This window comes from Pleurodeles waltl, chromosome 2_2 (assembly GCF_031143425.1).
Source record: "Pleurodeles waltl isolate 20211129_DDA chromosome 2_2, aPleWal1.hap1.20221129, whole genome shotgun sequence".
NCBI lineage: Eukaryota > Metazoa > Chordata > Amphibia > Caudata > Salamandridae > Pleurodeles > Pleurodeles waltl.
In genome coordinates, this window is record NC_090439.1 from 1118911498 (window position 1) to 1118937515 (window position 26018).

The 26018-nt window shown below is 43.7% G+C and overlaps 1 protein-coding gene across 1 annotated transcript; it reads left to right on the forward strand.

The window, feature by feature from the left end:
- Nucleotides 1–431: 431 nt before the first annotated feature.
- Nucleotides 432–8544, forward strand: LOC138282905 (uncharacterized). The gene is made up of 2 exons (XM_069220918.1): nucleotides 432–567; nucleotides 7121–8544. The coding sequence occupies exon 2, from the start codon at nucleotides 7175–7177 to the stop codon at nucleotides 8384–8386; it is 1212 nt and encodes a 403-aa protein (XP_069077019.1). The 5' UTR covers nucleotides 432–567; nucleotides 7121–7174; the 3' UTR covers nucleotides 8387–8544.
- Nucleotides 8545–26018: the final 17474 nt, after the last annotated feature.

Here is a 26018-nt window from a genome sequence, read left to right on the forward strand (position 1 = left end):
TTCTTCTACAGACCCTTTTTTCCATTTTTTTTTTTTTAAACGAAATTTTCACTGTATTGTGGCTAATTTCTTGGCCTCCTTCTGGGGAACCCACAAACTATGGGTACCTCTAGAATCCCTAGGATGTTGGAAAAAAAGGACGCAAATTTGGCGTGGTTAGCTTATGTGGACAAAAAGTTATGAGGGCCTAAGCGCGAAATGCTCCAAATAGCCAAAAAAAAGGCCTGGCACATGAGGGGGAAAAGGCCTGGCAGCGAGGGGGTTAACAGAATTGAAAATTGTTGGCGGGAATGGTAGCAAATTTTTCATTCCTCAATAGAACCGTAGAGACTGCCTGAGGGCGTCGGCCATTTTTCGGAAGTGACGTTGGCAGATCAGACGCCTGGAACGCTGGGACGCAGTGAAGTCCGTCTTCGGTTTCCAGGGTTGTTGTCCCGGAAGTGGTGCTGCGGATGTGCTACAATGGTTCCTGTGGCAGCCGGTCTCTGCTGCTGGGCCGGTGGCTGCTCTGCGCGGCGTAGAAGGAGGGCTACCGGGGGCAACACGGACATCTGTAAGGAACAGTGTGTAAGTTCTTTTTTTTTTTTTTTTTTTTTTTTTTAAACAAAATTGTTAGGCAGTTTCTTCATTAACAAAGAATAACGAGCAAAGCGGTGTCAGAGGGACGGATTACTTTGCGTGCGTGGAGCACACGGAGGCAGCAGGGACCCGTGTGTCCGTGAAGAGAAGCCAAGAGGGTGGGGAGAGGGCCGTAAACCCTCACCGCCGCTGCAGCGTGAACTGTACATGCTCCATGTGTTACTGAGATGCTAAATCAACCATTTCTCTTACCAGACAAGTATAGAGAGAACCTGAACTTATTTCGAAAGCGGACCCTGATTACAATGTATTGTTTGACAATAATTAACTGTTCTTCGTATGTGTTAAAGAATGGAAATTTAACAAGCCCTGAAAACACTCTATGGGTATAAACCACTCCAGAGGGAAGCGGACGTGGCTGCCCAGGTGGTACATACTGAATAATCAGCTAATGAAAATGCTGGATTATTTTTGTATGGGATAATTATTTCATCTAATGCCATTCGAAAATACATATGGTAAGTGCAGTAAATCTCCCATACATTAATTTACCTACCTCCGTTAAGTAGCACAAATAAGCTAGCAAGACTTGGAAGAGTGCACGTGGTTGATATTATCAAATGGACCAACCACACGGGTGCTTATGGTGTACTCGCTTTATAGTGCCATATCATGGATACGGATTGTTCAGAAGCTCCATTCTGATGCAGGGTTTTGTGCACCAAACAATGCGTTGCTATAACAACTCCTCTATCAGATGTGTTGGGGTTTAAAGCGATATGACCCAGAGCTATTAATGTGCTTGAGTATTTTTCCGACCAAAATCTCCTCTGGCACATGATGGGTGGACCTAGGGTGACCACCCGTCCGTAAATTTCACGGACTGTCCGTGATTTCGCCCTGCTGTCCGTTGTCGGTGATGAAAGCTTTAACGGACGGCATTTGTCCGTAATTTTAGCCTTTCACCTGAAGGGCAACGGAGGCAGGGCGAAATTACAGGCAGAGGAGTTTCCCCAGCTGGGCTGGAAGGCAGGGGGTCTCCTGTGCTCTGAGGGAGGGAGGGGCAGACAGGTAAGAAAAGGCCTTCTTGCCAGGGGGTCTCCTTCCCTAAAGACATGCAAATGTGCACAACTGGTAAATCTGCAAATACAAAAAGGGCTTGAAAACCTGCATTGACTTTACTAAAAGGAATCACTTGAAGTTTTCTGGTGGCAAAGATATTTCTTTCAGAGAGGTATTGTAATGGTGTTCCAAGGTGAGCTGTGGAGTGTGTGGTTTTAATGGAGTGTTATACATTTTTTTATCACTAGGTATAAACTGTATATTATTCAAATCTGTATTTGAGAAGCACTTTTTTTTAAAATTTAACCGAAATGTATTTGCGCATTTTGTAGCAGGCTTTATTATGATGTAATTATATTTTTCACAGTTCTTTCAGGTACCTCGGTACCAACAAACATTGGCAAAGCCAATATGTCTCATCTACAAGAGAGTTATTGGCTTTGCTAATGTGTTTTAGCCATTAGCCATGTTATACACCAGAGAAGCTGCTGTTCAGCATGGCTTAAAGCTAGTGGCATAGTGGTGTGGAGTGGAGTAGAGTAGCATAGGAGCAGTGGCGTAGAGCCCAGTGGTGCAAAGTACAGTGCAGTGGGGTACAGTGCAGTTGTTTACAGTGCGTTAGCGTAGAGTGCAGTGGTTTAGAGTGCAGTGGCATGGGACAGAGTAGAGTGGCATAGAGTGCAGTAGTAGAGTGGCATACAATAGAGTAGCAGAGAGAGCAGTAGTGTAGAGTGGTGCAGTGGCATACATTGCAGAGTAGACTCACGTTGCAGGGGGTGCAGTGGTGTAGTGTAGAGTGGTGAAGAGTCGGGCAAAGTGCTGTAGAGTGGAGTGATGTAGAGTGGCAGAGTGCAGTGGCATAGAATGCAGTAGTACATAGTACATTGGTCTATAGTACGGTGGTGAAGAGTGCAACACTGCAGAGTAGAGTGTCAGTGCAGTGGTGTAGAGTGGAGTAGAGTGGCACAGAGCAGTGGCGTAGAGTACAGTGGTACAGAGTAGAGGGCAGTGACGTACAGTGCAGTCGTTTAGAGTGCAGTGGCATGGGGTAGAGTTACATAGAGTGCAGTGTCATAGAGTGGCATACAATAGAGTAGCAGAGAGTGCAGTAATGCAGAGTGGTGCAGTGTCATAGAGTGCAGGGTAGACTCGTGGCATAGAATGTAGTGGTGCAGAGTGGAGTGGTGTAGAGTATAGTGGCATAGAGTAGAGTGCAGAGTAGAGTGTCAGTGCAGTGGTGTAGAGTGGTACAGAGAACAGTGGCATGGAGTACAGTGGTGCAGAGGAAAGGGCAGTGCAGTTGTCTAGAGTGCACTGGTGTAGAGTGCAGCTGCATAGAGTGGCATTGGGCAGAGTAGAGTGGCATAGAATGCAGTGGAATAGAGTATATTGGTGCAAAATGCAGTAGTACAGAGCAGAGTGGTGTAGAGTATAGTGGCGGCCAGAGCAGTGTTGCAGAGTGTCAGCATGCAGTGGTGTAGGGTGCATTGAACTAGAGTGCAGTGGTCAGAGTGGTTTAGAGTACAGTGGCGTAGAATAGATTGTTTCAGAGTAGAGTGCAGTTGCATAACGTAGAGAGGTGCAGGGTAGAGTGCAGTGGCACAGAGTGCAGTGGCATAAAGTAGATTCTTTCACAGTAGAGTGAGGTGGTTTAGAGTGGAGAAGTGCAGGTTAGAGTGAAGTTGCATAAAGTGGCATAGAGTAAGGTAGTGTAGAGTGCCGTGGCATAGAACGCAGAGGTGCAGAGTAGGTTAGAATGATGTACAGTGTATTGATGTAGAGTGCAGGGCATAGAGTTGAGTGTTACAGAGTAAAGTGCATTAGCATAGAGTGTGTTAGCTTATAGTGCAGTGGCATACAGTGCAGCGTTGCAGAGTGGCAGAGAGTGGAGTTGTGCGGATTAGATTGGTGTTGCCTAGACTGGAGTGGTATGCCGTGCAGACGAGCAGAGCGCAGTGGTGTAGAGAGGCACAAAGTGCAGTGGCTTAGAGTAGAGTAGTACAGAGTAGAGAGGCATAGTGTGAAGTAGTATAGAGAGCAGTGGCATAATGTGGAGTGGTTCCGAATGGAGAAGAGAACAGTGGCATGGAGTGGCGTAAAGTGGAGTGATAGAGTGGTGTGGAGTGGTGCAGAGTGGAGCATGCATGGTGTGGTAACACACTGCCATTACAGACAACAAATTTTTGATTGAAATGACCATTACATTTGCACAGATATACAGTTTTTCAAATCAAACTATATTGTGCACAGACATGATGTTCGGAAATTGCGTCACCTTATGCAATGATTTGTTTTAATCATGTAAAGGTATTTGTTTCCAGCACAGTTCAGAATTAACAAAAATGTGCTTGATTTGTACTTCTAATTCTGATATATTCTGAAGTCTATTTAAATGTTGTCATGTGATAGAAAAAACTCTTTCCTAACCCCAGTATCCAGCAAGATTGTTGCATAAATCCTCTCACTTTGAAGTCAGAGAAAGGAAAGTAAACACTAAGTTCCCAACGAAGACAGAGCCTGACATTTGACTTTGTTCTTTGAATGCACAGCAAATATGATATAAGAACAAGATTTACAGGCCTGTTTATAGAAAGGGAGCACTCGGCAGGATACTGTAAATAAGGTTTTGGCAAGGGAAGGGACGAATTCAAGCTGCATTGCCTAAAACAAATAAAGCCAGCAAATTGAAAGCAACAAATTGTGAGTTACAAACCACAAGGCCAATGGCAAGCAACGGGCAGAATGCATTCACAAGGAAGCACTATGAATTTACTTAAAGTGACAGCTGTGGGATACTTTGTGGGGAAAGTCCAATATTTTAATCCATATCTTGCAGAGGTTTGGCTACATCAATCACCCAGGTGGTATGACAAGAAGACCTGGAGTGGTTTCCATGTTGCAGTTTAGGTCTGTACACCCATTCTATCAGTTTGCCACCATTTCCTATGGTACAGAGCTTCTGGCACACCTCTTGTAGGGTTAGTGCTAGGTAGCAGACACGAAATAGGGCATTTAATGATTATTTAAGGTGGTTGTAAGTAAGGAGTTGACCGGGGTGAAGATGGTAGTCTGCCACAAGGGTTTGGAAATTGAGTAGCTCACTGTTCAGAAACAAAGTGCCCAATTTTAAGACACCTGTAACATGCCACTGATGGAGTTGCTCTTAGCACAGCCATCCTGTGCGAGTGGGAAGGCTTAGCAAAGGTAGTGCAGGAGCATAGGGTTTCTTCGTGTCAGTGAGTTTACAGGTTCTGGGAACGCAAGAGAAAGGCATGCATGATAACCCCCGATGGTGATCCATAGAATGGTCTGTAGGAAACGATGAGCAGTGCATTAAGCCTTCCTTAAAAGTCTTTACTGGTAAACCCCATCTCATGCAGGGAGGTGGGCAGAAAGCCAGTGAGCCACCCATTGGACATCTGCAGCTGAATAAAAGCGTTCTAAGTCCAGAAGATCTAATCCACCCGCAGTCACAGTTAGCTTTAGAGTGGAAAGGGCTCCCGATGGCGCCGCAGCGACCAGATCAGATGTGTGGCCTGTCTGAAGAAGGAATGAAGGATGAGCAGGGGAAGGTTTGCAAAATAATACTATCATTGGGGTAGCACACCATCTTCGCTAGTGCCACGTGGCCTCTACAGAAAGCAGAAGAGAAGACCAAAAAGCAAACTGGGCTTTGAGGGACCGTTCGCTCTGCCGAGATTTTCATCCTGGAAATCAGTGTAAGAATGGTAGATATTAATCGCTAGGTATCAAAAGGTAACTGGTTCCCAGTTCAATCTGAGATCTATTTGTGTATGAAGGCGAAAACAGTGCCATATGTTAAAGAAACACTAATTACATTTTAAAATTTGTAAATTTTGTTTGTGCAATTTACATCCCAAATATTTTGAAGATTCTATGTGTACTTGACACTTAGGGATAACCCAGATCTCTAGTTTGGCTTTTGCTCAATTTCAAAACCATATAAAGACATGGACTAAGCGGGCAATTGCCTTGCACAACCTTGCAAGAGGTCTGGCCCCTGCTAACCCTTCACAAGCACTAACAGCGAACCATTGCACCAGAAGAGTTTGCCAAGGTGGATGGGTGTTGATTGTTCAACCACTTGACAGTGCCCCTTCTGTTTCGCTCCTGTGCGCAGACAACTCCCCAGGTACCCAATACCTTCAAATAGTCTTGGTGGACCCATCTTGTCTGATTTTAGGAATTGTCCCACCTTGTTCTTCTCTTCTTTATGTATCCAGTTGTTAGCAACAACCCTTTGAATTACTTGCCGTGGATCTCCCATTTGATCTCGATTTCATCCTACTCTTTTATTATCTTTGATTGGTCGTCTGGGCTCCCATTTCTGAGATAAATGTAGAGTCCCAAACATACACTCTAGTGCAGTGAGACTACAGACAAGTTATGGGTACATCACATCCTGTCATTAGGTGTGAGACTGTCACCCACACCATCTGCCCTGCCTCTTTAAAAAAAGTAGGTTAAAAGTCCATGGGCGGTTGGGGTAAGACAGATGTTTTTGTTCAATTTGTTTAAACTAGCATAAGGTTAATTACCTTAAATTTTTCCCAAACTGTTTGCCAGGGGTTTTGAAATGTTCAGAAACATAATCAAAATGTTGCTGTTACTTTCTCTTCAGGAAAGATCGGGTAGATTTGGGTAGGGGTGATGGCCTTGCCGCAGTACTGAAGGGCATTAATTTACTACTGAACAAGGATGTAATGTGACACCTGAATGTAGCACACCAGGAGGCAATCACAAAAGGTCCACAGTGAATAAATAGTGCTATGTTAAAAAAGAGTAAATAAATGCACAGACAACATAGTGAGGCATGGCCTCTCTTGCGTGTGTCTGTAAAACTGACGTTTGTTCTTGAATTTTTGTGCTGAATTTTGACCCTTTGTCCTGAATTTTTGTCACAGACTTTTTGCTGCTACGTTGAAGCCACCCTTGTAATGTACTCGTTGGTGGAGCTATTGCTATCGAAAGGTTAACTTTTCCTCCTGGTAGAGGTTTAGCTCCACTTGGTTAAAGAGTCTATTTGTTATACATGGGAAATTGTAAGAGAACAATTTTAAAAACAAAATTCTACAAATGATTTTCATCAATCCCATTTGCACACTTTGCTTAATTTACCGGAACCTTTATGATGTGATTGAATTTACTTGTGATTTATGAAATGGGGGTTTGAAAAAACAGCATCTACTGAAAACATGCAGTCAGCAATTTAAATGTATCCTACATTTGTCTTTTGGGCTGGACAATGGTTCAGTAGGATCTATGCCTGCCCTTTTGCTCGGCTTGTTGTAGGTCCTCTAATGTATGTTCTAATTCCCTTGAGCAGGTATCCAGATATGTATTCTGAAATCTGCCATGTCAGAAACGAATACATTAAAGGTTAAATGTTTCCGAACACTTTTTGTATAGTTGCCAAGTACGATCAATTGATACAATGCCGTTTTTTTTTTATGCACAGATTGTATCCCGTAATGGAAATGCTGCACCTTCAGTCCATTAATGCACTTCAAAGATGGCAAGAAGTTCCGAGATAACCACACGCAGTATGCTTCGAGAGAGAAAACATGTTCGCCAGACCAGCCCATCTCCCTCGCCCACACTGGAGCTCGAAGTGGACCAGAGCAGGGCACCCTCTGCACAATGGGTTCACCAGCTGCACACCCATTCCTGCTTCCCTTTCAGCTTGCTGCCTGTAGACTGTCAGCTGCACGTCTTCTCGTTTCTCTCAGAAGTAGAGAAATGCACAGCCGCACTGGTGTGTGCGAACTGGGCCAAGCTCATGCGGACCCCGCGGCTCTGGAGAGTGGCAGACTTCATGAGGCTGGGGGCCTTCCAGTCTGGCATGGATGGCGTCCTCGTCTCTTTCCTGGAGTTTGAGAGGTGGAAGGAGTGGGTCTACCAATACGCTTTCCACCTGACCTCGCGTTCTGCCAGCCTGCTTGTCCTCCGGGCTAGCTTCGACCTCGGGGACCAGAAGACCAAATGGACAGATTTCCTTCTGCAGTTTCTTGAGGGGATTCACTGCAGTGAGCTGCAAGAGCTGGAGCTCAACTGGACGCTGACGCACCTAGAGCCTGTGGATTTTTACCCGTCCTCGGGCACCGTTGCCCAGATCTGCCTCGCTAAGACCGACCAGTACAATAGCTTTCAGACCCTGTTCGAAAAACTGACCCGCAGTGCCCCCAAGTTGAGTAAGATAAAGCTGCCTTTTGATTGGTCTGAACACTCTGTTTCCTTGCTGACGCATTTCCACCAAGTGCACACCTTGGAACTAAACTACTTCTGGGTTTTCAAGGGAGTCCGCCCTGAAACCATGAAGGGTCTCACAAAATCACTGCCCAACCTCAAAACCTTGATCCTGCAGGTGCTGGTGCCAGTGAAGGACCTCGGCGTGTCCTACCCACTGGAATCCAAGTCTTTGGAATACTTGGACGTTTCCCAGAGCCGAGGACTGGTTTTTAGCTGCCTAGACCTACCCTCACTAAAGGAGCTGAAGGTAAAAAAGACAATCCGGGGTATAATCCTAAACAGACGGACAAAACTGGCTCTACAGAGTCGATGGTGCTGCCTGTACGACTTGATGAAGAGCGGGACTCCAAACCTTCAAATGTTGAATGCACACCGATTGCTCCCACACTGGCGGGAAAGGGGGTATACTGGCTTAAGTGAGGTTTTAATGCAGTCCTGCTTTTGCACACAACACACTGACACTTGGTTACTTTAAAATAAAAAGTTTGTGGGAGGAAGAAGAGTCAGGAAATCGACAAGGGACATTACCCGGAGGGCCCTAAAACCATCACCCTTCCATAGACTTTCAATGGTACTTCTTTTGAACATTGGCGGAGAAACTTGGGTCGTGAAATAAACTGTGTGAGAACTTAATTCTGTGTGGTTTGATTTTTCAGGGCTGCAAACCTGGTTAGTGCTGAACAGGGTGTAAAATACAGAAGATAATTGCCTGTGGCAACAGAACCCCTCACAGTTGTGAAAAGTTGGTCACAGAGATGGAATCACAAAAAAAAGGCAGTGGATGTTCAATAGTAACAGCGCAGACTGGGGATACCCAAATGTACCACGTATTATTGTTACAGGTGTCCCTCTTGGTCCGATTAATGGGGAGATGTCAAAACCTAGGCGTAAGATGGCCAACTTTCGTAACGTCTAAATAGGCCTCCTTTAAATAACCAATGGTTATCCTTTAAGTTTGGCATCATGCCAGCTTCCTTGGATCTACATACGACTCGCTCGGTTTAGTGGACCTCTAAGCCACAGTGTCACGTAATTTTGAGTTGATAATTTACAGTGTGTAGAATGATGGTCACTGCATGTGTTATTTATAAACAACATTTATGTAAAGTACGAACCTTACTTGCTCAGCCACTGAGAGTTGCACAAAGGACAAAAACAATTACGTTAAAAATCATACAGTACAAGACCTGTAAAAAAAAAAAAAGCCTGGGGCATGTTTCTAATTGACTAAAATTTAAGAATTATGGGAATCTGACACGATTCAATAGATGGAGAATTCCAAGACAGAGAGTAGTGAGAAAATATGTAATTCTAAGTTATGGCTAACATTACGAAAAATAAGAGTGGCTCCCCTTGAAGTAAGCAGTTTCTCAGCGAGGCATCTTGGCAACTTTGGTGTAAGTGGCGGTTGTATGTCAGAAATCAAGCACAGCAAAGATATTGTGGTTCTAAAATATTGTAGCATAAATATTGATTACCAAAATATCACGAAGGTAAGTATAGATTTAGGGCCTGATTCAGAGTTTGGTGGAGGGGTTACACTGTCACAAATGGGAGGGATATCCTGTCCACCGTATAACGATGTCCATATGAAATAATGGACTCATAATACAACGGATGAGATATCCGTAATGTTTGTAACAGAGTAATCCCATCCGCCACACTCTTAGTCAGGCCCTTAGTATTTTTAACTTCACATCTACATGCCTTGACAAAACATATCACAAGGGTATATCTATGTATGTGAAGTTAAGTAGACTATGGGGCATAGTTACACGGCCTGTAGCGCAGCAGCAGATGTGCACTGTAATAGCAAGATACAGTGCAGTTTTGTCCTTTCTCCCTGTGCTTGTGCACAAATTGCTGCCTAGCGCCAATGCAGGGTGCAAAGGCGTCTGCATTGTCAGCAGGACTGTTTTTGTGCAGGAAGGGGCACCTTCCTCCACAAAAAACAATCCTGGGAGTCATTTTTCTCTTTCTATGTGTGCTCCAAAGTGCAGCACACATGGAAAGAGGAAACACCAAGTAGGAATAAGGATATTTCTCCATGTTGTGTCTGCCCTTGGGATGCGTACAGTTTTGAAGCATTCCCAGGTTTACAGATTCTTGTTAATCTGGAAATGCGTCACAAGCCATGGGTGTTGCATGAGAACACCCACTGCAACACTCTTGGTACTTCTCCCTGACGCAGTGTAAGGCAACGCTGCGACTTGCACTGCATTGCCTTACACCATATCTGCAAGACCACGAGTTGCCACACAAAGTGGCTTTGCATGGCTTTTTAGATATGGGCCTGCACTATGCACCACTGGTGCGTCAGAAAAGTGATGCACTGGTGGCACACAGGGCTTGCAAATATGCCCCTAAATCTGTCCTTGCCTTTACGTAGGTACCTTCATTATAATTGGTGATATTACGTAGTATGATATTTTAGACTCCACATTCATGTTATATGCTGGAGGGGTCATACCACCACAGATTCTGTGGTATGAAAATCTTCTTTTGCAGATTAAGGACTGTTGCTGGTATCTTATCAGGAGTGTATCAACTGTTGGAAGAACATGCACCTAGATCACAATTTGACAGCCTTGCGGAGGACTTTATTGATTGTGTTTTTGTGATGAATGTAGATGCTGCCTCCCTTTTTCGTGGCAATATGGTAACTGCAAGAAAGACTGTATGCTGGCACAAAGCCAGTAGCCTTGGCTATAATCACATGAATGTGTCCAAGGCCATCTTTTGCAAGTAGATGAAGCCAGGTTTGAAGTGGAGCTATTGCTCAAAAGAGTAAACAAAAGAAAAAGATTATCCAGACCTCTCTTTTCAGATAGTTCTTTAGATCTGGTGGGCGTCCTTTGCCGAATTGCGGCAGCACAGATGGGAGGATGGCAGTCATTTTTAGTTTTTTTAGGTTTGGCTTGACAGTGTAACTGTCATTTTACGCCGATATTATGGTAAAGTTCTTTGCATCCACACAAATACATATCTATTCCTGTGCTATTTACTTGTAATCCTTTACATTGCCATACATCATTCATTTAAAGCCAGAGATATTGGCATTGCCAATGCTTGTTATTTTCAGCAGCAGCTCCTTAGATGTTTGAGCAGTAGAGTCTACCCCTGTTGCTTTAGGGACAAGGAGAGGTCTGGGAGAGCAGATAGGTATAGGTATCTGGCGCCTCGTCAAACACACTAATTGTATTTATATGATTACTTGCCCCTGCAGCCTACGTTACATTGGAATGACTACCAGACCAGTTAAAATCAGGATTAATGAGCACCGGAGTAATATTAGGTGTGGACGTGCCACCACAAAACTGAGTGTACACTTTTCAGAATTGCACCATGGACCTGATGATTTGTGGTGGGTGGTGTTGGACTCCCCTAGATTCTTGGGAAGTGATTCTAGGGCCCCTTTTGAGACTGAACAGCATTCGGTGTTCAAATTAGGGATCAGCTGCTCAGAACATAATGATATTTTGACAAGATGTGACACAGTTGATGGACTGTTTATTTATTCTAACCAAGGGTGGTTGAGTCTAACTACGTTTTCACGGTTTCGGTTTGGTGGGATTAAGATCTAACGCACTTTTGATCATGCTTGGTGCAATCAAAGGACCCTGCGGTGCCTTTAAACACAACGCCCGTTGATAACACTTTATATCTTTATAGCAAATTGTACCAATTCCTTGCTGATAATGTTCTATATCTTTATAGCAATTGCACCTGTCTGCTGGCAAGTGTATTCCTTGGGAGCCGTTTTCTTAAATTGGGACGGTAAGTCAATATTTTGTCGTCTTTCCACACTATCACTGAGCACATCATCACTTTTTGTTCAGTGAATGCCACCTATTATTCGTGTGTGCATGGAATAATGTGACTTATATTGGACTTGAGATGTTCCTCATTGTTTATTATTTATCAACAGGGTGACGTTTTTTTTTACCAGACTAGCCTGACGCGCAGTTTGTTGGAGTAAGTGACCAGAGTCTAGTAGACTGTTAATTTAGGCACATTGAGGTCTGTGAATTATTATAAAGGAGAAGTTTCAGATTGTATTTGGTCCTGATGAAGCGTCGTCTGATCCTTCTGGGCCCCTGAGACGTGGAACATGTTGACCCATCGATATAGGGTGTAAGGTAGTGCCCTTCCCCTTCCACTTTTGAGAGAGTGATTGGGCATTACCTCAACTTCCACTCTCCCTCTGTTTTTTTAAATCTTGGCCTATATGCTTTGCTGATTAAATAAATTCATGATGAAGTGCTAGGTGTTGAGCCAATTTTATCCTTACTTTGCTCTCCTATTCATATTGTGCTTGTAGGTCGGCACTGTCCACTACACCTCTCTTCACAGCACAGAGGCATTGGAAAAAGATCTCCGGCAAAGAGCCCCCTTTATGGGGGGCCCTTGAGACATTGCAGCGCCGGTCTGACGAGGAGCATGCCCAATGATGAAGCATGACATCCAATTGGATGTGTGAGGCCTTTTGCTTCTAACATAGGGTTACCCTGTGTCTATTCGCTTTCTATCTATTTCTCTTTGGAACAGTGTACCTTTTTTTTCATGTAGAGTATCCCTGGGAGGCTGTACACTGGACCATTAATCTCCCTGTCCCCGTTTTTGTAATATACATATTTGTGTCAGGCTCCAGAAGGTAACCATCCTTGACGTATTGTAGGCACACAAGTTTCTGCAGGCATTTTAGACATTACAGTGTATCTGGCGTAAGGTGGGTGTGCATGGTTTATTGTGGGCACTTTGGCATGTCATGGGCATCATCATCTTAGGTTTTATGCAGTGCATGGCATGTTGTGGCCACGTGCAATGCTGGGTGTCCTATCAGAGAGTATGCTTCCTTGACATTGGTAGCTATCACTAGCGAGTAATAAGCACCCGCTGCAAGAATGATTGTAACACATAGTAATGCACAGATACCTGAGGAGGTTTCTGTCCATGTGGGGCATTAGTACATGCAAGTACTCAATGAAATTGCGGCCCTGGCATCTGCTGGCAAATCACATGGATTTACTAAATAAAAAAAGCCGGTGTTTTCATGATATTTGAAAACAAATGAGTGTTAAGTCGGGAAACTGAACAGAACTTGTGTATTTACAGACAATTCAAACTAATGATGAGGATAAACATTTTAATTTTCCGTCGTATTTTCTATGTTGATAATTGGGCGGCACTTCATGCTGACTTGGGGAACGGTTGTTGATTGCTGCTTACTTCGCACTAGATGGCACTTGCTGTTCTGGTTTGTGGAGACATTCCTCGTGTAGACTAGTGCAACAGTGTATGATGTTATAATCACAACTGCTCCTAACTATATGATCACTCCGTGCACCATTAAGGTCTTTAGAGTCAGATAAGTATCTTGCTAGAGTCAGAGTCTGTAAGATCTGTTGAAAAAGAGGGAGGTCTCCGTGAGATGGAGATCTTTGTCACATTTAGTTCTGCGATACTCTCCCTTTCAAGTAGCTTCTCGGGCAAACTGAAAGATTAAGCACCTCTTTGGATGTGGAAGGTAGAAGTGTGAAATATTTTATGCACCGCCTGATATATGATGGGAAACTATGCCAGATCGCATACACAAATAATTTAACTTTCTAAAAAAAACTTTATTTTTTCAGGGAAATTGGCTGAATAGTACGTTCTTTGTCTCTATTGTTACACAACGTTTTGGGGTAGCTGGGTGGGTGGGTTGTGGAGGATCATAAAACAACACTCCAAGTCCAAGAGAATCCGGGCTAGGTAGTAACTACAATATCAAGCTTTTTAGGTAATTTATTTGAAAATTAGGTTGTATCTAGTTTTTGTTTTCATATCTTTCTTGGGTGATCACCTCTGCCCACATCCTCACCAGTTTGGGAGAGGTCAAGCACTCCCTCTAGCCTTGCTTGTCTGTTTATTTATGTTTTTACACTTGAAAAGGTTACCACATACCATTGATATTTTCATGTGTATTGGAGCTCTTAACAGTCCTGCAAGTATCAGATGTTGAGCTCATCACGAACATACTAGAATATTTCAATAATTATTGGTTCATGTTTGATTTAAAAAAAATGTATTGCTTTTCAGCTTATATATTTATGTATTTGTACTGTAAAATGTGGAATTGGTTCCTACCTTTCCCAATATTTTCTTTAGGAGATAACCTTTGTTAGCCTATATTGAGAGAACCCAGTGGCAGCTCTCATGTTCTGCACGTTTAGTGCAGTTTGGGTCAGTTATTTCCAGTGCTGTTTGACTTTTCCAGTCTAGGCTATCACTCTCGGATTCATTTATTAGCGGATAGTGTGGGTTTAACCAGCATTTGGCCTGGTGGGGGAGCATGGTAGTGGGGTTGTATGAGATAAGTAAGTTATCTTGTCTTGCCCTTGGCCATACTAAAACGTGGCACATAAACAATTAGAGCAGGGATTTTCTGCTGATCTTGCCCTGAAAGGAACTACCAGTTGTTATTACATTGTACGTTAGTCAGAGATCTTTTCCCTGGATGAAGTTGTCTCCAGAAGCAGACACTGACCTTTGAGATGTGTGTGTGTGTGTGTGTGTATATATATATATATATATATATATATCTCGATCCCCTTGCTGGTATAGTGTCAAAAGGACTGCATCAGTGTCTGTCAGGTCCCATTCAGGAGACTACAGGCCAGTTAGGGGCTGAAGGGCCATAGCCATGGATGCTGGGGATGTTCGGCTGTGACGTCCTGGGCCCTGCCCTACTATGGCTCTGCAAACTGTGCCAAGTACAACCCTTTTAGTACTCTGACTCTCAGTGGTAGTGATGGCGAGCAGCCACAGGCTTCCTAGGAAGGATTGTGTTGAGAAATGTGATTACTCTGGCTCATCATTCAATACCTCCCCAAGCAGCACAATTAGAAAAGTGTCCAACATAAAGTCTCTCTTAATAAAAGACAAGTGCTTTATTTAATTGAAAGCACAATAATACACACTACAGTAATGTTGGAATACCCGACTTGCAGGTGTGAGTCTGTAAGAAATTGTGTTATTATTTGAGGGGTGTGGGTATCCACCTCTGGTAATAACAGCAGTCAGGGTAAACCACTAAAGGCAAAAATTAAACCAGAGCTCAACCCGCTGGTAACAATTGCACAGAGTAGAAGGGCTAATTGTAGGCAATGCTTAAAGTATTTATGCACTACTAGTCAGCCAATCAATCATAAAACCTTATTAAAATACATTCTTTAACATATTACAAAAATGTATTAGTGGAAATAGATTTACAATAATGAACAATTACTTTAAGAAAAGATCCTGTTACGAGACAAACCTTCTGGCCATTAACATCTGTGGATAGTAATGTGCGGGTTTGCATGTACTAACATTTGTACGTTTCAATAAGGGTAATAACAACTCTAAGAATATTTTACAAAAGAAAATGTAACCTTGTCTGCTTAGAATGATCATCACAAGGACATTCAGTAATACAATCATTTCCAAACTGGGCCCAGGGAAAGCAAACTATGGAACCTGATCTAAACCTAAGTAATATGGCCCTTTCCCAGTGGCCTTTCTGAAGCAATAGGTATGGTCCAATGACAAGAGTAGTCTGTACAGTAACATATTTTCTAATTGTAGGTTTCGTTAATTATGTGTCTTCCCTCTCAAGGCATCTAATCTCAAAAAAGTCTGGTTTAGCCAGACTTTATCAAGCTGATTGATAGAACAAGGATATTCAGAGGGATGGCCTACCCAGTTGCCCCATAAAATGCTTAACATATGGCAGCCACTGAATATCCATCCCTTGTTCACAACTGAGGTAGTCCCTGATAACTTGCTGGTTAAAGTAGCCCATGGTTTACACCATATGGACAACCAAAGTATCAAGAGGGCAATTTTAATTGAGTCCTTAATAAATTTGAACTCAAGCTCTTCATGACAGATATAATACAGGCTACCAGAAGGAGAGGAGAAACTGACAAAATCTGCTCTCCCCTCCCTGCAAATGCATAGTATTGGCATAGCCCCATTCTCCAGCTCCATATGTTGCAATAGGTACACACTGCATTTTATGTATGTCTGAGAGTGGAACAACCAGTTTGCCACCTATCAAAGCAATCAGATTAAAAAGTGCTTCAATGGATTGAACACTTTTTTGGCATCTTCCACCAAGGTTAGAATACCAGGAGATTGGAGAGTCAAAAAACTCCCTTGCGTAAGGAAAGCTAGATACATTTATCAGTTTAATGTTGTCAATAGAAAGTATATGTACATTTAGACTTAGGGCTACAGGCCATATTGTGAGTCTTAGAATAATTAGTTTCCAGGTCAAGCCTCATCGTAAAATTAGAAAAGGCTGTAAGCAATTGTTTTAGGCTCTTTGGGGTTCACGCCCTTTCATGGTGTCATCAGCATTTAATAAAGTGGGAGAATAATTAAATATGGGGACATCCTGCCCACATTCTACTGAATGTAACTCAAGTTATTAATATATAAAATAATAACATGAGCTAAAATTCAGCCTTGTCATACTCCTAGTTGTAGCCTAAAGGAGTCAGTGCACTGTACGTTGGGAACAAACCTGACACTAGCTGACTGTACTAAAACTGTAATGGTCGCAATGGAAAACAATAAAAATCTCTAAATTAATTAGAAAAATATTTAAAATATAATAAACAAAATGGCGTCCAATGACAAAAATCAAATAACAAGATCCGGAGATATGAATTTTTAAAGATTAAGTAATAATAGCACCAACAAGCACAGAGTGCTAATTATAGTTAATGGTTGTGGTGGAACAGGACATAGGCATAATTTGACAATGACTGCGATGAAGCGTGGGTCAGATACACCAACCAGGTTTACCCTGAGTAAGGGATATTACTTTCTGATTTAGTCCTTTATGTCCCAATCCACCCTAAAAGTAAAACACACAATAATGCCCACAGGAGCTCAGGAGAGCAGCATAGAGACTCAATGTGTCAGATAGAGGCCAAACACCGCAGATGCAGTCCAGGTCCAGTTGCTACTGGGCAGCTGCAGGCAAAGGCCTCTTGTAGCGTGTGTCCCTGTAGATTGAACAGGAGGTTAGCTTATTAACCCTTGGAATCAATTTCTATGCCCTGGGTGCAAGAGAGAGAGAGAGAGCAGTTCCAGGCTTTCATGGCCTTTCTCAGGTTTCCCACAGCAGGTTCAGTACCCTTCTGATCTTCTAGTCCAGGAGTGTTCTGAAGTGGGTCCCTGGAGATGCCACATGTATGCCCAACACAAACTTGTGGGAGGCAGTGACTCCTGGTCACGCCCTAAACAGTGGGTATTGTCAAGATGGCAGAAGTCTTCTGCCATACTAAACGTGGGCTGGGTGTGTATTCGGTGAGCCTACTATGGTATTCCAAGTGTCCTCACACATGTAATAGTTGAGTCAGTTTTCCTTTGTCATACATGGTCTGTACGTTCCAGAACACGATTCTTGTTTTACACTTGGGATTTGAAGCTTCCATCATCCTACCAGTAGTTTCCTTGCAACTTTGGCAGCCTCCAATCATGCATGTCTTATGCATAAACTCTATAGTCCCTTGTGCCCTGAAGATTTATTGGTTCCTGCTGCGGTTTCCATAACAAATGCTTTTTAATGGGACAAGATTGTTAACCTTGTGCTGAACCCCTTATGGGGGACCAGTGGACCGAGCTTTGTCTGCTTTCTACAATTTGACCTGTTTGGCTTGAGCGACCCTGCCAGGAGATTAAGGGCCTGGTTTAGAGTTTGGCGGACAGGTTACTTTGCCATAGGATATAATGGGATCATAATACAGTGGACGGGATATACGTCACGTTTGTGACAGAGTAACCCCATCCGCCAAACCCTAAATCAGCCCTAAGATCGCACCAGCATAGCTCTCCAACTCGCTAAGACACACACAACCTTTGACCACTTCAAGGTGGTGATTTTATGAAGAGGACTTTTAAAAATAGTTGTTTATTATTTTGCTAGCTGTTTCCTAACCCAAATTAGCGTTATTAAATGTTATAATGTAACCCAGTGTTTTTCCTGTAGAACAGCCTGCCTAGTAAGAGTGAAAATAACTTTTTTTTTTTTTTCATTGTAAGGACGTTTAACAACAAAGTCCTACTTGTCTTACTTTTAATTATGGTGCACCTTACAGACATTATGGCCTATATAGGGGGAATTATTTAAAAAATAAGGTTTTGACCTGTTAAAAAGGGTTCTTTGGTATGTCAAATTTGCAGTTTTAATATTAATACTTCATCAGGCAGGCTACAAATGATAGGTCTACTTTCATTTTCGCAGTGTCACTGTAGTGGATGCCACAATGAGTGCTGCTGTCCATTGGTGACATTTAACCTACAGGCTCTATGTACCCTTTGTACCATATACTAGGGACTTACAGGTAAGTTAAATATGTCAATAAAGGGTATGCCAATTTCACCATGTGGAAGGGGAAGAAACAGGCTTTTTCTCGCTGGTTAGCAGGGGTAAAGTGCACAGAGTTCTACAGTCAGCAAAAAGGTAGAGTCCAGCAAAAACGAAAAATCGGCGACCTTGCAGAAAGGAAAAATTTCCTAGGCACAAGGCCACAAAGAGCACCTTCTACACAATGTAAACAGTGTGTACCTTCTTTTCATACCTTGAATGCCAACAAGAGCTACAAGATATCCTCACACTCATCATCTCCAAGCTTTACTAAGCTGGAAGCCTATACCTTGGTGAGCCCAGTTTTGTCATACTCAAAATGTAACTAATCCAAAATGATGTTGCGAGAACCCTTCTCTGCATTCACTAACGAGAACACATAACCCCAATCCTACAGTCAATCCACTGGCTACCTATAACTAGAAGGGCAATGTTTAACGTACTTTGCAGTGTCCATAGAGCCTCTCAAGGAAAAGGATCATTACACCTACACCTTACATTCAAGCAACACAAAGTAAGACACTGCACTCTAGGCTTGCAGCACAGACAATCATACCATCTTGCTGTAACAAATCCATAAGGCACTGTTTTCTCAGTGCAAGTTGCCAAGCTCCGGAACTCTCTAACATCCAAGAATTGAGCATTCAGGAGCATATACATTTCAGAAGACAGGCTAGTCAAAGATAGCTACATCATCACACTACTATGGGATAAAATCCAGAAAGATAATTGCATCATCAAGCACAATCTACAGTATGCCGATATGGGACCACTTACCAGCACACTACTTTCTACATCCAGGTAAATTAAGGATGCCTGACCTGTGGCTAGCTTAAAAAAAAATACACAGGCTTATGGCCCACACTAATGCTAATACCATAACACTCAGTGGTCGGCAACCAATTGTAGCTCATACAGGCTGCATAATAACTCCCTTATACTGCTTAATCCTCTTTCACTCACATAAGACATCTGCAACAGGTCCTGTCCATCACCCAGTACTGTACTAGCACATAAACTTGCCCTCGCTAACTGAACATGCATAGCATAACTGATGAAATCTGCAACATACTGCTGTCCAATTGGAAGACACTGATCTAGTCCACCAATGCAGGTCCCAACTAGTTACAAACTGTGACCGCTTCTTTACATCTCGCAATGTCCATCAGATATGGGATGGTAATAACAAAGTCCATCCAAGCAGATCCCCACCACACTTTTCACTTCAATCACGCCTGCTCAGGACCGTACACCTTTAAACAAAAATATCAGATTGTATAATCACCTAAATAGATTAGGATTATAAGAAATACCAAAAAGGGACATGCGCACCTGTTAAAAGCTGCTGGCTTACTGAAACCGTTAACAGCACGCCTGTCTGTCAATTTTCATCCACCACACTGCTACCCAATGCATCCCATAATGCGATAACCATGTGTATGTGGGCATCATGAATGACTCTTTAGGCCGGGCACTTAACTGTAATCTATTCCAGGGCTTCTGCTGTCCAGTGTACCAGGGACTGTTTCTGGAAGGCACAATGTCACTACACACTGCAATATGTGGTAGGCAAATCCCCTTGAGAACCTGACATCTCAGGAGAAAAAAATCAGAGGCATAAAAAACATCCTTTCTGAACAAAGACTTCAGAGAATTGAAGAAAACCAGGAATCCAACTGTGGAATTCTTCAGGACCAAGGAGACAGAATCGGCAAGTGGAAAGGGTGAGGAAAGAAGCAAAGGAACACAGCTGTGTTGTGATGCACCATCCAACCAGACTGAGGCTTTTAAGTAGTAAAAAACCCAGGAAAGGGAAATTACATCAAACACTACATAACAGGAAAGATAATGGGTTTGGAAAGTCGTGAAGAAACCAAGGAAGGAACAGCCATGATGGAAAGATTAAGCAATAGAGAACAAAAAACTGAAGTGGATTAGCTGCAGAATTGCCTTAAAACGCAGGTGCGAACCCTCAGGCACTCGATTGCCGTTTTGGAGTTGAAGAGAGTAGGCGGAATAGCCAGAAGTACAGAACTAAACTGGTCCAGGTAAGACGCTCTCCCATCATGCAGCTGGTGGATTCGGGCTGGGAATCCTGAGGCCCGCAAAGTACTGTAGTTCTCAGGAGCCCAGGTGACTTCGAGCCTCGGGCCGAGAAGCCACGGATGCAACAACTCCCCACTTAGGTTAAAAAAAAAAAAAAGACAACACAATTTCAACCACACACCCTACACAGCATAGATTGCTGCCCATGCATGTAAGTACTTCAGCACCCACAAAGGGGTAGCATGCTGTTATAATGAAGTAAAACAAAACAGCCCCATATGTCCAAGAGAAGTTTTCTTTCTTTAACTGAAGAACATCAAACACCACCATACATCTGCTGAGGTAGGACAGTCGTCTAAACTAAGTTTTCTTCACTGACAGAATTTATTCAACATTCCAAAAGAGAACACAGCCATGTGCATAACATAATGAGGAATGGGAAGGGGGGGGGGGGGGGGGGGGGGGGGGGGCAGAATATGGAAATAAGAAAAGGAAAAAACAATGTGTGTGTTTTTTATATTTTTATATATATATATATATACACACACACACACCCCACTGTACCTCAGGAGCAAACCAGCATTCTGCTCGATGCTGCCCTGCTAGCGAAGAAGCTAGTCTCCCATTGGTCACCACAGTGCGCCACCAACAGGACGGGCTCTTACTTGAAGGCTTCGCAGTCACTCTCAATAGCGTGGGCGGAAGATCCACCGGCAACAACAAGGAAGTGACGACAGCATACGCAGTTCATCTTATCATGCCTCAGAAGCCACTTCCCGTAGGCAGGAACACGAAGATGCTAGCACTCTACCAACTCCAAATGTCAGGGACCAGAAAGTGCTGTCGGATGGATCAGGTTTCCTAATAAGAGCCTGGTCAACAAATCCAGTACATTCAATAATATGTTAAGCACATTAGGCTATACCCACAAAAAGAGACCGAGATTTATTTAGTTTCAAAGCATGAAGCTTTATTAATCATTGACAGATTGTAGAAAGTCATGAAACAGTTGTAATCAAACTGTACATGCATCATATTTTTGTAAGTCAGGTTAGGTTAAAGTCTCAGGAACATCAAAGTTTCATAGAGGACGAACCAGCATCAGGGTGCCTCAAAAGAATAACAGCAAAGGGAAATGTGAAAGAGCATCTGCGTGAGTTTCTGAACTCTGCGAGAACACAGTTCTATCCACAGAATCCTAAGAGTTTGCACAACTACAAGCAGTTCTCGTGACAATGATCCAATAGGGCTAAAGCAGGATGATAGAACTGCAGTCAGCAGGTTCTCGAGGCTTTCTTACTAACAAGCTTCTCTCTTTCTCATTGCAGTTCACACTATCAGTAACTAGATACAGTGTATGAACTCACCTGCCCTCTGCAGGTGTCTGATTAAATGTGCTAGGCATTAAATCATTCCACGGTATTCACAAAGAAAAGAAAACATTTCTTCAAATGGGAAAGGAAGACAAAGAACTTCGCGTTCGCCAGCATTAGAAAGTCAACTTGCCTAGAAAATAAAACATTAACGTGATGAAACAAGGTGGCGAACAGCATTTCTCTGTTTGAAATCAAAGCCTACGGAAGCTAATGTCAAGTTATACTTGTATAAACATGATTTCTCTCTACAAAGTACACTTCCGTGAATATAAGTTTATGCCAGACATTTAATATAAAAAGCCCCTTGAAAGACAAACCGCAGCTGCTTCGTAAGGACGAACCATCACATCAGTGATGGTCACTTTGGGGAAACCTGGCAGGTACTTCCAAGGTAGCCGGTGGAATAGTGAATATCTTTGTATCTACTTGGTTTGGGGATCACTGCCTCAGCGACGTCCTGGCATTGAAGAATAATTAGACAACATATGCGCTTTATAAATCTTGCAATACAATACTTAATGCCTGTGGGGAAAGTAGCATGCATAGGTACTACTCGTGTTTTATCAGTTGTGCATGAGGTAAGTTGCACAGCTCCTAGCTGTGTTTGATTGGTTGTGCATGAGGTAAGTTGCACAGTTCCTACATGTGCTTCATCAGTTGTGCATGAGGTAAGATGCACAGCTCCTAGCTTCTACCTGTGTTTCATCGGTTGTGCATGAGGTAAGTTGCACAGCTCCTAGCTTTGTATGATCGGTTGTGCATGGGGTAAGTTGCACAGCTCCTACCTGTGCTTCATCAGTTGTGCATGAGGTAAGTTGCACAGCTTCTAGCTGTGTTTGATCGGTTGTGCATGAGGTAAGTTGCACAGTTCCTAGCTGTGTTTGATCGGTTGTGCATGAGGTAAGTTGCACAGCTCCTAGCTTCTACCTGTGTTTAATCGGTTGTGCATGAGGTAAGTTGCACAGCTCCTAGCTTTGTATGATCGGTTGTGCATGAGGTAAGTTACACAGCTCCTACCTGTGCTTCATCAGTTGTGCATGAGGTAAGTTGCACAGCTTCTAGCTGTGTTTGATCGGTTGTGCATGAGGTAAGTTGCACAGTTCCTAGCTGTGTTTGATCGGTTGTGCATGAGGTAAGTTGCACAGCTCCTAGCTTCTACCTGTGTTTAATCGGTTGTGCATGAGGTAAGTTGCACATCTCCTAGCTTTGTATGATTGGTTGTGCATGGGGTAAGTTGCACAGCTCCTAGCTTCTACCTGTGTTTAATCGGTTGTGCATGAGGTAAGTTGCACAGCTCCTAGCTTTGTATGATCGGTTGTGCATGAGGTAAGTTGCACAGCTGCTGCTACCATCTTCCCTGGACCTGTTATTTCTCTTAGAAAATACTGCATCTCCTCTGCTGGATCTGTGCCTTGCGTTGGTGAAGCTTGGTAAACACGTTCTCAATGTGCAAGAGACAGCATGGTCAGCGCTTCTTTCATTTTAAAAATGACTCTTTATTCATTATACGGTGATCTGGCGCACTCTGGGGGCAGGGTCTTGTTCACAAAACCTCAAGAATAAATAAAGTGACTGGGAATACTGTGTGTGAGACGGGAAGCGCGCGCAGTTCAATGATACCTCCCATGATAGTTCAGAAGCCAATGCATCCGACATTTGATTACTGAATTGCACCGGTATGACTATCGTTTCGGCTGATTTTTTGAGAAACCTAACCCTCATGGACTAGGTGAGTGTCCCAGTAATTGCAAGCATTGTATTGTCACGTTATGGCATCCACATTCTATATTTCACAAACCCCCCTTCCCGTAATGATACACTCGCCCCTCCCAAAAACCGCATATTAGATTCCCGACAGACCGAAGACATTCTGCTTGGATATCCAAGTTCTCTCTTTGGGTCCCCATATATAGTTAGTTGCCTGCCCTAAAGGGACAATGACGCATCCATTTTTTAAACTTTGTATTAAGTTGTCCAACAAAGAAACACACATTCCACAATAGTATACCAATATAAAAATACATTTTAAAAACAAAATTACAGAAGATATGCTCACTGTAATATTACATCAACACCCCCCCTCCCTTTTACAGTGCTCCGTCTTGGCTTGATAGTCTAATGTCCTATTTTGAATCTCTCTGGTACAATCAGGTGGCACATAGTTGACTTTAAGTTGAGTTCGGATTGGAAAAAAATCCTTGAACAAAAGAAGCTAATGCATCTGCTGTACAGATGTGCTGTTGGCCAAAGGTTCTAATGTACAACTTAGCTACGACCACTCCTCCGATTGGTCAAGGCCATTTCAGACCTAGCTCCAGCGCCTCGAGGCTGCCACCTCACTCCACTCTTCGGTGCACTCTGTTTTGCCACTGCTGTTCTTCTGTGCATTGTTTTATCAGTGTATTCACTGCTTCTCTTTCGTTCGGTGCCCTTGTTTTTCACTCCTATTCGCCCTTGATTTTCCCTACCTTTTCTCTTGTTTGTGCCCTTGTCTCTGCCACTGGTTTGTGCTTTGTGTCTGCTGTCTCCTGCCTCTCTCCTCTTTTCTGCCCTTTCCTGATCCTTCCTCTCTGCCTCTCCTTACCTAGTCCTCGTCGTTCGCCCTTTCCTGCCCCCTCTAACCCCCTCCCAGGTCTGCGCTCCTCTTTCCATCTAAGTCCTACTTAATGATGGCTACAGAACAAACCTGCTGCAGGCGTACCAAAGGCAAGCCTGTCTGCACCCGGACCATGCCCAGCGACAGGAACCCTCTTCCTCCCTGACCCACTGATACCCGGCAGTGCTCATCCATGCCCTCATGCCAGCTGTTGCTCACTACGCTGCTGCCACACCACACAAAACAGAAGGAAAGGAACCTGCAACTCCTGCGGCTTCACCTGGACCCCATGCTTGCTGCACCAACATCCACCACGCCCACACCACCAGCATGCATCACACCACCCACTCCTCACTCTCATGTATGCTCCTCAACACCTGCTTGCCCAGCAAACGCATTTTAGAGATATGGGTGCTGCTGGGCGACTCAACCCTGGACCTCCTTTTCCCCATAGAAACATGTCTGACCCAAACACCGCCATTCCTGCTGGGCAAATGGTCATCCGACAAAACTGCCAACACAGTCCCAGGGCAGGAATCGCTATCATCTTCAAGGACACTCGCCGCTGTATTATGTGTGCAGAAACTGAAACCATTTACATAGAACACTGCATCTGTAATCTGCACCCTGTGCTGCACCGTGGTCTACAGACGTCCAGGACCTGCACCAACAGCAGCAATAACATCACGAATTACATTGATGTATTACTCAATTTACCTCCTACATCCTCCTAGGACACCTCACCTTTCACCTAGAGGGCGTCACCGGCCCCCAGCTCAGCCCCACTACTTAAAAGCCTCAATCTCTCCCAACAAATATCTGACCCCACCCCTGGACACATTCTGGACCCCACTTTCACCTCATTCAATCTTGAGCAACACTCAGCCAGGATCAACAAACCTACATTCAACACCTGGACCAGCTGCACCCTCATCAGCTCCAAAATCAACAAGCCAGTAGACATGGCTAAGGATACCCTAAAATCTGCCCAGAAGTGCTACCACCAGCAAATCAGGGATCCCACGTGGAAGGCATTAGCGGACCGCATCAACCCCAACTTCAACAGCAGCAAAGAATTCTTCTTGATTATCAACAGCTTCACAAAATCAGCAGCCACCACCAGCAACATCACCTCATCTAAAGTACTGTACAATGGTCTGTCTGACTTTTCAGCAGAAACATCACGGCCATATATGACAACTTAGACTCTCAACCTGACCCCAGCAGCCTTGTAGCCTGCGGACTGCCCTCAGACACCATAACCACATGTAACATTATCACTGCAATCATGAACGTCATCCAGTCTGGGGCCCCGTCAGACCCTTGTCCCCACTACGACTTCCACATAGGACCCGCTCTCATAAACCAAGCTAAAACTTCAACCTCAACAACTCTATCGACCCAGCAACATTCCCAGCAGCCAGGGAGCATGCAGCAGTCAACACTGTCCTGAAGAATCCCTCAGCAGAGCTAGCCAAGCTCATCAACTACTAATCAATCTTCCTACTACCATACTTAGCCAACGTTGTATAAAAACCTATTAAAAGACGCCTAGCTGACCAACTCCTCAACATGATGCAATCAGGTTCCGAACCAACCACATCACAGAGACAGCCCTCATTGTAGCAACAGATGAATCCTGGATGATCCTTGATAGAGGAAAAACCACTGAGCTCCTCCTACTGGA

What these genes read in the sequence shown, in the direction of transcription:
- LOC138282905 (XM_069220918.1), top strand. Translation starts at nt 7,175, where the DNA reads ATGGCAAGAAGTTCCGAGATAACCACACGCAGTATGCTTCGAGAGAGA.